The sequence below is a fragment of the Oncorhynchus nerka genome, linkage group LG24 (genome assembly GCF_034236695.1).
Source record: "Oncorhynchus nerka isolate Pitt River linkage group LG24, Oner_Uvic_2.0, whole genome shotgun sequence".
Lineage (NCBI taxonomy): Eukaryota > Metazoa > Chordata > Actinopteri > Salmoniformes > Salmonidae > Oncorhynchus > Oncorhynchus nerka.
In genome coordinates this window covers 7393815-7406322 of record NC_088419.1, presented here as the reverse complement: position 1 = coordinate 7406322, position 12508 = coordinate 7393815, and the positions used below count along the sequence as shown (strand labels likewise).

The window sequence follows — 12508 nt, the reverse complement described above, 5'->3', positions numbered from 1 at the left end:
GCCTCATCTGAGACCATCTGACTCTGGGATCCAGACTCTAGATAAAGGACCCATCTGACTCTGACTCTGGTCAGTAGATAAAGGAGACCATCTGACTCTGGGTCAGTAGATAAAGGACCCCATCTGACTCTGGGTCAGTAGATAAAGGAGACCATCTGACTCTGGGTCAGTAGATAAAGGGCCTCATCTGACTCTGGGTCAGTAGATAAAGGAGCCCACCTGACTCTGGGTCAGTAGATAAAGGAGACCATCTGACTCTGGGTCAGTAGATAAAGGAGACCATCTGACTCTGGGTCAGTAGATAAAGGGATACTTTGGCAATGAGCTCTTTAAGACTGGTATGCTGTACTCACTCTGGGTAGAAGTGCTCTAGAATCAGCTGACCAATTCACTCTGCCCTCTGATACCCCGTACATATTGCCATTCTCTGCTTCCTCAATCAGCATCATCCCAAAGCAAACAGGAGGAACAAATTAAAGATAAGCCAGTCACGGAGCTGAACAAAAACTCATTAAAAAAAAAAAAGACTTACCTTAAAATCACTGTCTTATGTTAAAACAGCGGATTCATCTTTATTTTTATTTTTTTTTAAAGGGTGTTGATGATTAGTTTAGTAGCTAGGACAAGTTGAGTAGTGCTGGGTTGGAACAAGAGCTTGGGCTGTAGTTCTACATTAGTCCAGGATCAGGGTTAGTGTGTGTGTGTGTGTGTGTGTGTTGGAACTCTGCTACTGACAGGAACCACGCTGCCTTAGGACGTGCAGCTCACGCATAATGGACACGCCCCCTTTGAGCTCGGGGCGAACTGATTGAGCGGAACAACACCGTAGACCAATCAGAATGTCTTGTTCTGGGTCCTCGTAGGACAGGAAGGTCTCCCAGCCACCGTTGGCCGCGTAGCCTCTACGAATCAGCTCCACCTGGTAGGGACGCACACTTTGTGATGGATTCCCACTTCTCTTGTTCTCACATCTCGACACACGTGGATGAGAGAAAGACATTATGATCATGAATCCTAAACTAGCCAACTACCGCTACGGATGACCAACCGTAGTATGGCCTAGCATTGTATTGTAAATATACATTATTATGAAGCTGGTAGTTTAAATCGCGGATGCTGACTGGCTGAAACAGCATTCCAGCCGTGTGTATATCCGATCGTATACCACAGGTATGACACAAACTCTTTGTTTACTGTTCTAATTACATTGGTAACCAGTTTATAAAACAGCAATAAAGCACGTTGGGGGTTTGAGGTACATGGCCAAAATACCACTTCTAATGGCTGTACCCTCTGCTTCGCATCGTGCCTAAGAACAGCCCTTAGCCGTGGTATATTGGCCATATATCACAACCTCCCGAAGAGCCTTACTGCTATTATGAAACTGATTACCAACGTAAGTAGAGCAGTAAAAATACATGCTTTGTCATACCTGATCGATAATGGCTGTCAGCCAATCAGGATTCAGGGCTCGAACGACCCAGTTTATAATGGAGAATATGACAAATATATATATATTTTTGAAATTGTGTAGTTTGGGTCCTGGATGCTGATTGGCTGAAAAATGTGTAAATGAGACGACATACACATATTTGAAGTGTTATTACGAGAGAGACCGCGGTATATTGGCCATATACCACACGACCTCTGGCTTTATTGCTTAATAACACAATGTATTTCCATGTGGTTTAAGTCTCGTTCGTCCTGGCCAGAGCCAGCTCTCGGAGGTTACCACGGTCCACTCCAGAGCTCACCAGAGGCATGGGGATGTCCCTGAGAAACAGACAGACACAGGAGTGTGTTTATAGCGTGTTCCAATACTCCAAAATAGCAATACTACTCATCATACAACGTGCATTGGTAGCTGTGTTTTAAAATGTCCATGCCAACATACCACTAAGAAGGCTAACGCAGGACATTACTTCATACTAAGTGGGATGATACGTGTGGATTTTGGATCTGAGCCATACTGCTTCAAAAGTAGTTCATTGGCTAGTTTTCAAGTTGGAATGTTGACTACACACGGAGTAAATCAGCATTACAATACAGTACATTAGGAAAGTATTCAGACCCCTTATCAGTTAACCCACTGTTCCTAGACCAGTTAACCCACTGTTCCTAGGCCAGTTAACCCACTGTTCCTAGGCCAGTTAACCCACTGTTCCTAGACCAGTTAACCCACTGTTCCTAGACCAGTTAACCCACTGTTCCCAGACCAGTTAACCCACTGTTCCTAGGCCAGTTAACCCACTGTTCCTAGGCCAGTTAACCCACTGTTCCTAGACCAGTTAACCCACTGTTCCTAGACCAGTTAACCCACTGTTCCTAGACCAGTTAACCCACTGTTCCTAGACCAGTTAACCCACTGTTCCTAGGCCAGTTAACCCACTGTTCCTAGACCAGTTAACCCACTGTTCCTAGGCCAGTTAACCCACTGTTCCTAGGCCAGTTAACCCACTGTTCTAGACCAGTTAACCCACTGTTCCTAGACCAGTTAACCCACTGTTCCTAGGCCAGTTAACACACTGTTCCTAGACCAGTTAACCCACTGTTCCTAGACCAGTTAACCCACTGTTCCTAGACCAGTTAACCCACTGTTCCTAGGCCAGTTAACACACTGTTCCTAGACCAGTTAACACACTGTTCCTAGACCAGTTAACCCACTGTTCCTAGACCAGTTAACCCACTGTTCCTAGGCCACCAGTTCCTAACCCCCACTGTTCCTAGACCAGTTAACCCACTGTTCCTAGACCAGTTAACCCACTGTTCCTAGACCAGTTAACCCACTGTTCCTAGACCAGTTAACCCACTGTTCCTAGACCAGTTAACCCACTGTTCCTAGACCAGTTAACCCACTGTTCCTAGACCAGTTAACCCACTGTTCCTAGACCAGTTAACCCACTGTTCCTAGGCCAGTTAACCCACCCACTGTTCCTAGACCAGTTAACCCACTGTTCCTAGTTAACCCACTGTTCCTAGACCAGTTAACCCACTGTTCCTAGACCAGTTAACCCACTGTTCCTAGACCAGTTAACCCACTGTTCCTAGGCCAGTTAACCCACTGTTCCTAGACCAGTTAACCCACCTGTTCCCACTAGACCAGTTAACCCACTGTTCCTAGACCAGTTAACCCACTGTTCCTAGACCAGTTAACCCACTGTTCCTAGACCAGTTAACCCACTGTTCCTAGACCAGTTAACCCACTGTTCCAAAGTTAACCCACTGTTCCTAGACCAGTTAACCCACTGTTCCTAGACCAGTTAACCCCTGTTCCTAGACCAGTTAACCCACTGTTCCTAAAGTTAACCCACTGTTCCTAGACCAGTTAACCCATTTGTTCTTAACTGACTTGCCAAGTTAAATAAAGGTAAAATAAAAAATATAAAATATACAGCTGTAATCACTTCCAAAAGTGCTTCTACAAAGTATTGACTAAAGGGGTGTGAATACTTATGTAAATTAGATATTTTAGTATTTAATTTTCAATCAAATGTGCAAACATTTATAACAACATGTTTTCACTTTGTCATTATTGGGTGGGAAAAAAACAAGATATTTCATAATTTGTTTTGAATAAGGCTGTAACTTAACAAAATGTGGAACAAGTCAAGAGATCAGAAAACTTTCTGAAGGTCCTGTACATCACAGAGTAAGTAGTATACGGAGACGTTGTGTCTACAGTGCTTTCTGAAGGTCCTGTACATCACAGAGTAAGTACGGAGACGTTGTGTCTACAGTGCTTTCTGAAGGCCCTGTACATCACAGAGTAAGTAGTATACGAAGACGTTGTGTCTACAGTGCTTTCTGAAGGTCCTGTACATCACAGAGTAAGTAGTATACGGAGACGTTGTGTCTACAGTGCTTTCTGAAGGTCCTGTACATCACAGAGTAAGTACGGAGACGTTGTGTCTACAGTGCTTTCTGAAGGCCCTGTACATCACAGTAAGTAGTATACGGAGACGTTGTGTCTACAGTGCCTTCTGAAGGCCCTGTACATCACAGAGTAAGTACGGAGACGTTGTGTCTACAGTGCCTTCTGAAGGCCCTGTACATCACAGAGTAAGTATGGAGACGTTGTGTCTACAGTGCTTTCTGAAGGTCCTGTACATCACAGAGTAAGTACGGAGACGTTGTGTCTACAGTGCTTTCTGAAGGTCCTGTACATCACAGAGTAAGTAGTATACGGAGACGTTATGTCTACAGTGCTTTCTGAAGGCCCTGTACATCACAGAGTAAGTACGGAGACGTTGTGTCTACAGTGCTTTCTGAAGGCCCTGTACATCACAGTAAGTAGTATACGGAGACGTTGTGTCTACAGTGCTTTCTGAAGGTCCTGTACATCACAGAGTAAGTACGGAGACGTTGTGTCTACAGTGCTTTCTGAAGGCCCTGTACATCACAGAGTAAGTAGTATACGGAGACGTTATGTCTACAGTGCCTTCTGAAGGCCCTGTACATCACAGAGTAAGTAGTATACGGAGACGTTATGTCTACAGTGCCTTCTGAAGGCCCTGTACATCACAGAGTAAGTAGTATACGGAGACGTTATGTCTACAGTGCCTTCTGAAGGCCCTGTACATCACAGAGTAAGTACGGAGACGTTGTGTCTACAGTGCTTTCTGAAGGCCCTGTACATCACAGAGTAAGTACGGAGACGTTGTGTCTACAGTGCTTTCTGAAGGCCCTGTACATCACAGAGTAAGTACGGAGACGTTGTGTCTACAGTGCTTTCTGAAGGTCCTGTACATCACAGAGTAAGTAGTATACGGAGACGTTGTGTCTACAGAGCCTTCTGAAAGTATTCAAGTATTTGTATATACAGTGTAGTTTGAAAGGGAGCAGAGTTGGGGACAATAGGAACTTGGACTTGACTTGAGCTTTGAACAACTTTTAAAAGAGACGATTTTTACATGTTATCAATATTTATTTCCTGTCAATGTCGGAGTCTAAACTATAGCCATACATTTTCATGGAAAGACCAACACACCGTGCTTCTCTGCCCAAAACATACCAGGAATTATTCAAACCTAATAGATACATCACATTCAGGAAGTATTGAGACCCCTTGACTTGTTCCACATTTTGTTACGTTACAGCCTTATTCTAAAATTGATTACATAGTTCTCTCCTCATCAATCTACACACAACACCCCATAATGACAGAGAAAACAGGTTTAGACATACCTTATTTACATAAGTATTCAGACCCTTTGCTATGAGACTCTAAATTGAGCTCAGGTGCATCCTGTTTCCATTCATCATCCTTGAGATGTTTCTAGAACTTCATTAAAGTCCACCTGTGGTAAATTCAATTGATTGGACATGATTTGAAAAGGCACACACCTGTCTATATAAGGTCCTGCAGTTGACAGTGCATGTCAGAGCAAAAACCAAGCCATGAGGTCGAAGGAATTGTCCGTAGAGCTCTGAGACAGGATTGTGTAGAGGCACAGATCTGGGGAAGGATACCAAAAAATTTCTGCAGCATTGAAGGTCCCCAAGAACACAGTGGCCTCCATCATTCTTAAATGGAAGAAGTTTGGAACCACCAAGACTCTTCCTTGAGCTGGCCGCCGGCCAAACTGAGCAATCGGGGGAGACGGGCCTTGGTCAGGGTGGTGACAAAAACCCGATGGTCAGTCTGACAGAGCTCTAGAGTTCCTCTGTGGAGATGGGAGAACCTTCCAGAAGGACAACCATCTCTGCAGCACGCCACCAATCAGGCCTTTATGGTCGAGTGGCCAGACGGAAGCCACTCCTCAGTAAAAGGCACATGACAGTCCATTTGGAGTTTGTCAAAAGGCACCTAAAGACTCTCAGACCATGAGAAAAAAGATTCTGTGGTCTGATGAAACCAAGATTGAACTCTTTGGCCTGACTGCCAAGCGTCCCTTCTAGAGGAAACCAGGCACCACCCCTACGGTGAAGCATGGGGGTGGGAGCATCAAGCTGTTTGGATGTTTTTCAGCAGCAGGGACTGGGAGACTAGTCAGGATCGAGGGAAAGATGAACAGAGCAAAGTACAGAGAGACCCTTGATGAAAACCTGCTCCGGAGCACTCAGGACCTCAGACTGGGGCGAAGGTTCCCCTTCCAACAGGACAACGACCCTAAGTACACAGCCAAGACAATGCAGGAGTGGCTTCGGGACAAGTCTCTGAATGTCCTTGAGTGGCCCAGCCAGAGCCTGGACTTGAACCCGATCGAACATCTCTGGAGAGACCTGAAAATAGCTGTGCAGCGACGCTCCCCATCCAACCTGACAGAGCTTGAGAGGATCTACAGAGAAGAATGAGAGAAACTCCCCAAATACAGGTGTGCCAAGCTTGTAGCGTCATACCCAAGAAGAATCGAGGCTGTGATCACTACCAAAGGTGCTTCAACAAAGTACTGAGTAAAGGGTCTGAATACTTATGTAAGTGTGATATTTTTATACATTTAAATTCTGTTTTTGCTTTGTCATTATGGGGTTGTGGCAGTAGATTGGCCGCCTCGCTTCGCGTTCCTAGGAAACTATGCAGTTTTTTGTTTTTTTACGTGTTATTTCTTACATTGGTATCCCAGGTCATCTTAGGTTTCATTACATACAGTCGAGAAGAACTACTGAACATAAGAGCAGCGTCAACTCACCATCAGTACGACCAAGAATATGACTTTCGCGAAGCGGACCCTGTGTTCTGCCTTTCACCCAGGACAACGGAATGGATCCCAGCCGGCGACCCCAAAAAACGACTTCGAAAAAGGGGAAAACGAAGCGGTCTTCTGGTCAGACTCCGGAGACGGGCACATCGTGCACCACTCCCTAGCATTCTCCTCGCCAATGTCCAGTCTCTTGACAACAAGGTTGATGAAATCCGAGCAAGGGTAGCATTCCAGAGGGACATCAGAGACTGTAACGTTCTTTGCTTCACGGAAACATGGCTCACTGGAGAGACGCTATCAGAGGCGGTGCAGCCATCTGGTTTCTCCACGCATCGCGCCAACAGAAACAAACATCTTTCTGGTAAGAAGAGGGGCGGGGGCGTATGCTTTATGGTTAACGGGACGTGGTGTGGCCAAAACAACATACAGGAACTCAAGTCCTTCTGTTCACCTGATTTAGAATTCCTCACAATCAAATGTAGACCGCATTATCTACCAAGGGAATTCTCTTCGATTATAATCACAGCCGTATATATCCCCCCCCAAGCAGACACATCGATGGCTCTGAACAAACTTTATTTGACTCTTTGCAAACTGGAATCCATATATCCGGAGGCTGCATTCATTGTAGCTGGGGATTTTAACAAGGCTAATCTGAAAACAAGACTCCCTAAATTTTATCAGCATATCGATTGCTCAACCAGGGCGGGAAAAACCTTGGATCATTGCTATTCCAACTTCCGCGACGCATATAAGGCCCTGTCCCGCCCTCCTTTCAGAAAAGGTGACCACGACTCCATTTTGTTGATCCCTGCCTACAGACAGAAACTAAAACAAGAAGCTCCCGCGCTGAGGTCTGTTCAACGCTGGTCCGACCAATCTGATTCCACACTCCAAGACTGCTTCCATCACGTGGACTGGGATATGTTCCGTATTGCGTCAGACGACAACATTGACGAATACGCTGATTCGGTGTGCAAGTTCATTAGAACGTGCGTTGAAGATGTCGTTCCCATAGCAACGATTAAAACATTCCCAAACCAGAAACCGTGGATTGATGGCAGCATTCGCGTGAAACTGAAAGCGCGAACCACTGCTTTTAATCAGGGCAAGGTGACTGGAAACATGACCGAATACAAACAGTGTAACTATTCCCTCCGCAAGGCAATCAAACAAGCTAAGCGTCAGTATAGACAAAGTAGAATCTCAATTCAACGGCTCAGACACAAGAGGTATGTGGCAGGGTCTACAGTCAATCACGGATTACAAAAAGAAAACCAGCACTGTCACGGACCAGGATGTCTTGCTCCCAGGCAGACTAAATAACTTTTTTGCCCGCTTTGAGGACAATACAGTGCCACTGACACGGCCCGCAACTAAAACATGCGGACTCTCCTTCACTGCAGCCGACGTGAGGAAAACATTTAAACGTGTCAACCCTCGCAAGGCTGCAGACCCAGACGGCATCCCCAGCCGCGCCCTCAGAGCATGCGCAGACCAGCTGGCTGGTGTGTTTACGGACATATTCAATAAATCCCTATCCCAGTCTGTTGTTCCCACATGCTTCAAGAGGGCCACCATTGTTCCTGTTCCTAAGAAAGCTAAGGTAACTGAGCTAAACGACTACCGCCCCGTAGCACTCACTTCCGTCATCATGAAGTGCTTTGAGAGACTAGTCAAGGACCATATCACCTCCACCCTACCTGACACCCTAGACCCACTCCAATTTGCTTTCCGCCCAAATAGGTCCACAGACGATGCAATCTCAACCACACTGCACACTGCCCTAACCCATCTGGACAAGAGGAATACCTATGTGAGAATGCTGTTCATCGACTACAGCTCGGCATTTAACACCATAGTGCCCTCCAAGCTCGTCATCAAGCTCGAGACCCTGGGTCTCGACCCCGCCCTGTGCAACTGGGTACTGGACTTCCTGACGGGCCGCCCCCAGGTGGTGAGGGTAGGCAACAACATCTCCACCCCGCTGATCCTCAACACTGGGGCCCCACAAGGGTGCGTTCTGAGCCCTCTCCTGTACTCCCTGTTCACCCACGACTGCGTGGCCACGCACGCCTCCAACACAATCATCAAGTTTGTGGACGACACAACAGTGGTAGGCTTGATTACCAACAACGACGAGACGGCCTACAGGGAGGAGGTGAGGGCCCTCGGAGTGTGGTGTCAGGAAAATAACCTCACACTGAACGTCAACAAAACTAAGGAGATGATTGTGGACTTCAGGAAACAGCAGAGGGAACACCCCCCTATCCACATCGATGGAACAGTAGTGGAGAGGGTAGTAAGTTTTAAGTTCCTCGGCTCACTACTGTAGTGGCTCTGGATAAGAGAGTCTGCTAAATGCCTCACTACTGTAGTATCCCTGGATAAGAGAGTCTGCTAAATGACTCACTACTGTAGTGGCTCTGGATAAGAGAGTCTGCTAAATGCCTCACTACTGTAGTATCCCTGGATAAGAGAGTCTGCTAAATGACTCACTACTGTAGTATCTCTGGATAAGAGTCTGCTAAATGACTCACTACTGTAGTATCTCTGGATAAGAGTCTGCTAAATGACTCACTACTGTAGTATCTCTGGATAAGAGAGTCTGTTAAATGACTCACTACTGTAGTATCTCTGGATAAGAGTCTGCTAAATGACTCACTACTGTAGTATCTCTGGATAAGAGAGTCTGTTAAATGACTCACTACTGTAGTATCTCTGGATAAGAGTCTGCTAAATGACTCACTACTGTAGTATCTCTGGATAAGAGTCTGCTAAATGACTCACTACTGTAGTATCTCTGGATAAGAGTCTTAAATGACTCACTACTGTAGTATCTCTGGATAAGAGAGTCTGTTAAATGACTCACTACTGTAGTATCTCTGGATAAGAGTCTGCTAAATGCCTCACTACTGTAGTATCTCTGGATAAGAGTCTGCTAAATGACTCACTACTGTAGTATCTCTGGATAAGAGAGTCTGCTAAATGCCTCACTACTGTAGTATCCCTGGATAAGAGAGTCTGCTAAATGACTCACTACTGTAGTGGCTCTGGATAAGAGAGTCTGCTAAATGCCTCACTACTGTAGTATCCCTGGATAAGAGAGTCTGCTAAATGACTCACTACTGTAGTATCTCTGGATAAGAGTCTGCTAAATGACTCACTACTGTAGTATCTCTGGATAAGAGTCTGCTAAATGACTCACTACTGTAGTATCTCTGGATAAGAGAGTCTGTTAAATGACTCACTACTGTAGTATCTCTGGATAAGAGTCTGCTAAATGACTCACTACTGTAGTATCTCTGGATAAGAGAGTCTGTTAAATGACTCACTACTGTAGTATCTCTGGATAAGAGTCTGCTAAATGACTCACTACTGTAGTATCTCTGGATAAGAGTCTGCTAAATGACTCACTACTGTAGTATCTCTGGATAAGAGTCTGTTAAATGACTCACTACTGTAGTATCTCTGGATAAGAGAGTCTGTTAAATGCCTCACTACTGTAGTATCTCTGGATAAGAGTCTGCTAAATGCCTCACTACTGTAGTATCTCTGGATAAGAGTCTGCTAAATGACTCACTACTGTAGTATCTCTGGATAAGAGAGTCTGTTAAATGACTCACTACTGTAGTATCTCTGGATAAGAGTCTGCTAAATGACTCACTACTGTAGTATCTCTGGATAAGAGTCTGCTAAATGACTCACTACTGTAGTATCTCTGGATAAGAGTCTGCTAAATGCCTCACTACTGTAGTATCTCTGGATAAGAGTCTGCTAAATGCCTCACTACTGTAGTATCTCTGGATAAGAGAGTCTGTTAAATGACTCACTACTGTAGTATCTCTGGATAAGAGTGTGCTAAATGCCTCACTACTGTAGTATCTCTGGATAAGAGTCTGCTAAATGCCTACAATGTACTATAATGTACGAAGTGATTTAGGTCTTGCAGATCCTCTACCTCTCGCGATAACACCCACACACACACCTCTGAACGCGGTAGACTCTTGTCCAGGGTGTCACCAGATCCACCAGGGCAGAAAGGGGAGTAGCTCTTATAGCGACCGGTCTTCCACAGCTCATACAGACCTGTACCCCTTGATAACCAGGGTGGGGTACGGCCTGAACGCCAGGTTCTCAAAGAACTTCTGGAGGGCAGAGAGGTTACAGACATACTGTACGTGTTAAAGGAGGACGTTTAAAAAGAGCCTCTCTCTGGCAACAACAGGAACAACTCCAAGATGAAATAGGATGTTGTGAGTTTGGAGCTTGACAAACAAGCGATAAGGGGACTTGTAAATCAGTCTGAACCAACCGGCCAATCATCTTAAGCCTCATATTTCCCGAGAGGTTGATATGGTCTGTGGAGAGGAGTAAAGGAGAGGAATAAAGCACACAAAACAACTATCCTGACCTGGGGCGGCAGGTAGCCTAGTGGTTAGAGTGTAGAGGTGGCAGGTAGCCTAGTGGTTAGAGTGTAGAGGTGGCAGGTAGCCTAGTGGTTAGAGTGTAGAGGTGGCAGGTAGCCTAGTGGTTAGTGTGTAGAGGTGGCAGGTAGCCTAGTGGTTAGAGTGTAGAGGTGGCAGGTAGCCTAGTGGTTAGAGTGTAGAGGTGGCAGGTAGCCTAGTGGTTAGAGTGTAGAGGTGGCAGGTAGCCTAGTGGTTAGAGTGTAGAGGTGGCAGGTAGCCTAGTGGTTAGAGTGTAGAGGTGGCAGGTAGCCTAGTGGTTAGAGTGTAGAGGTGGCAGGTAGCCTAGTGGTTAGAGTGTAGAGGTGGCAGGTAGCCTAGTGGTTAGAGTGTAGAGGTGGCAGGTAGCCTAGTGGTTAGTGTGTAGAGGTGGCAGGTAGCCTAGTGGTTAGAGTGTAGAGGCGGCAGGGTAGCCTAGTGGTTAGAGTGTAGAGGTGGCAGGTAGCCTAGTGGTTAGAGTGTAGAGGTGGCAGGTAGCCTAGTGGTTAGAGTGTAGAGGTGGCAGGTAGCCTAGTGGTTAGAGTGTAGAGGTGGCAGGTAGCCTAGTGGTTAGTGTGTAGAGGTGGCAGGTAGCCTAGTGGTTAGAGTGTAGAGGTGGCAGTTAGCCTAGTGGTTAGTGTGTAGAGATGGCAGGTAGCCTAGTGGTTAGTGTGTAGAGGTGGCAGGTAGCCTAGTGGTTAGTGTGTAGAGGTGGCAGGTAGCCTAGTGGTTAGAGTGTAGAGGTGGCAGTTAGCCTAATGGTTAGTGTGTAGAGGTGGCAGTTAGCCTAGTGGTTAGAGTGTAGAGGAGGCAGGTAGCCTAGTGGTTAGAGTGTAGAGGTGGCAGGTAGCCTAGTGGTTAGAGTGTAGAGGTGGCAGGTAGCCTAGTGGTTAGAGTGTAGTTGTGGCTTTTAGCCTAGTGGTTAGTGTGCAGAGGTGGCAGGTAGCCTAGTGGTTAGAGTGTAGAGGCGGCAGGTAGTCTAGTGGTTAGAGGCAGGTAGTCTAGTGGTTAGAGGCAGGGAGCCTAGTGGTTAGAGGCAGGGAGCCTAGTGGTTAGAGGCAGGGAGCCTAGTGGTTAGAGGCAGGTAGCCTAGTGGTTAGAGTGTAGAGGTGGCAGGTAGCCTAGTGGTTAGAGGCATTTTACAATCCTGTCCTTTTTGGGGCTCGGAGAAACCAGGTGCACAGTGGTAGATAACAGAGAGAGAGAGAGAGAGAGAGAGAGCGAGCGAGCTTGGGAACTGATACGTCCGACAGACATACTGTAATGAGATTCCATTATCGCCCCAAGCGACGGCCTCCCAGCTGGGTCCTGTGATAGCAGCACAGCAGAACACAGAGTGATCTCCAGGGGAGGAGGGGGGAAGCTGATAAAGAACAGGAGCTTCCAGTGACGCAGGTGTGTGTGTGTGTGTGTGTGTGTCAG

At 46.3% G+C, this 12508-nt stretch overlaps 1 protein-coding gene across 1 annotated transcript in view; it reads right to left on the bottom strand.

Annotated features, from left to right (window-relative positions):
- Positions 1 to 1688: 1688 nt before the first annotated feature.
- elp3 (elongator acetyltransferase complex subunit 3) overlaps positions 1689 to 12508 on the bottom strand; it is a 32821-nt gene continuing 22001 nt past the window's right edge. The window contains 2 exon segments of the mRNA XM_065009421.1: positions 1689 to 1773; positions 10737 to 10789. Of these exon segments, the coding sequence (XP_064865493.1) occupies positions 1689 to 1773; positions 10737 to 10789 (138 nt within the window).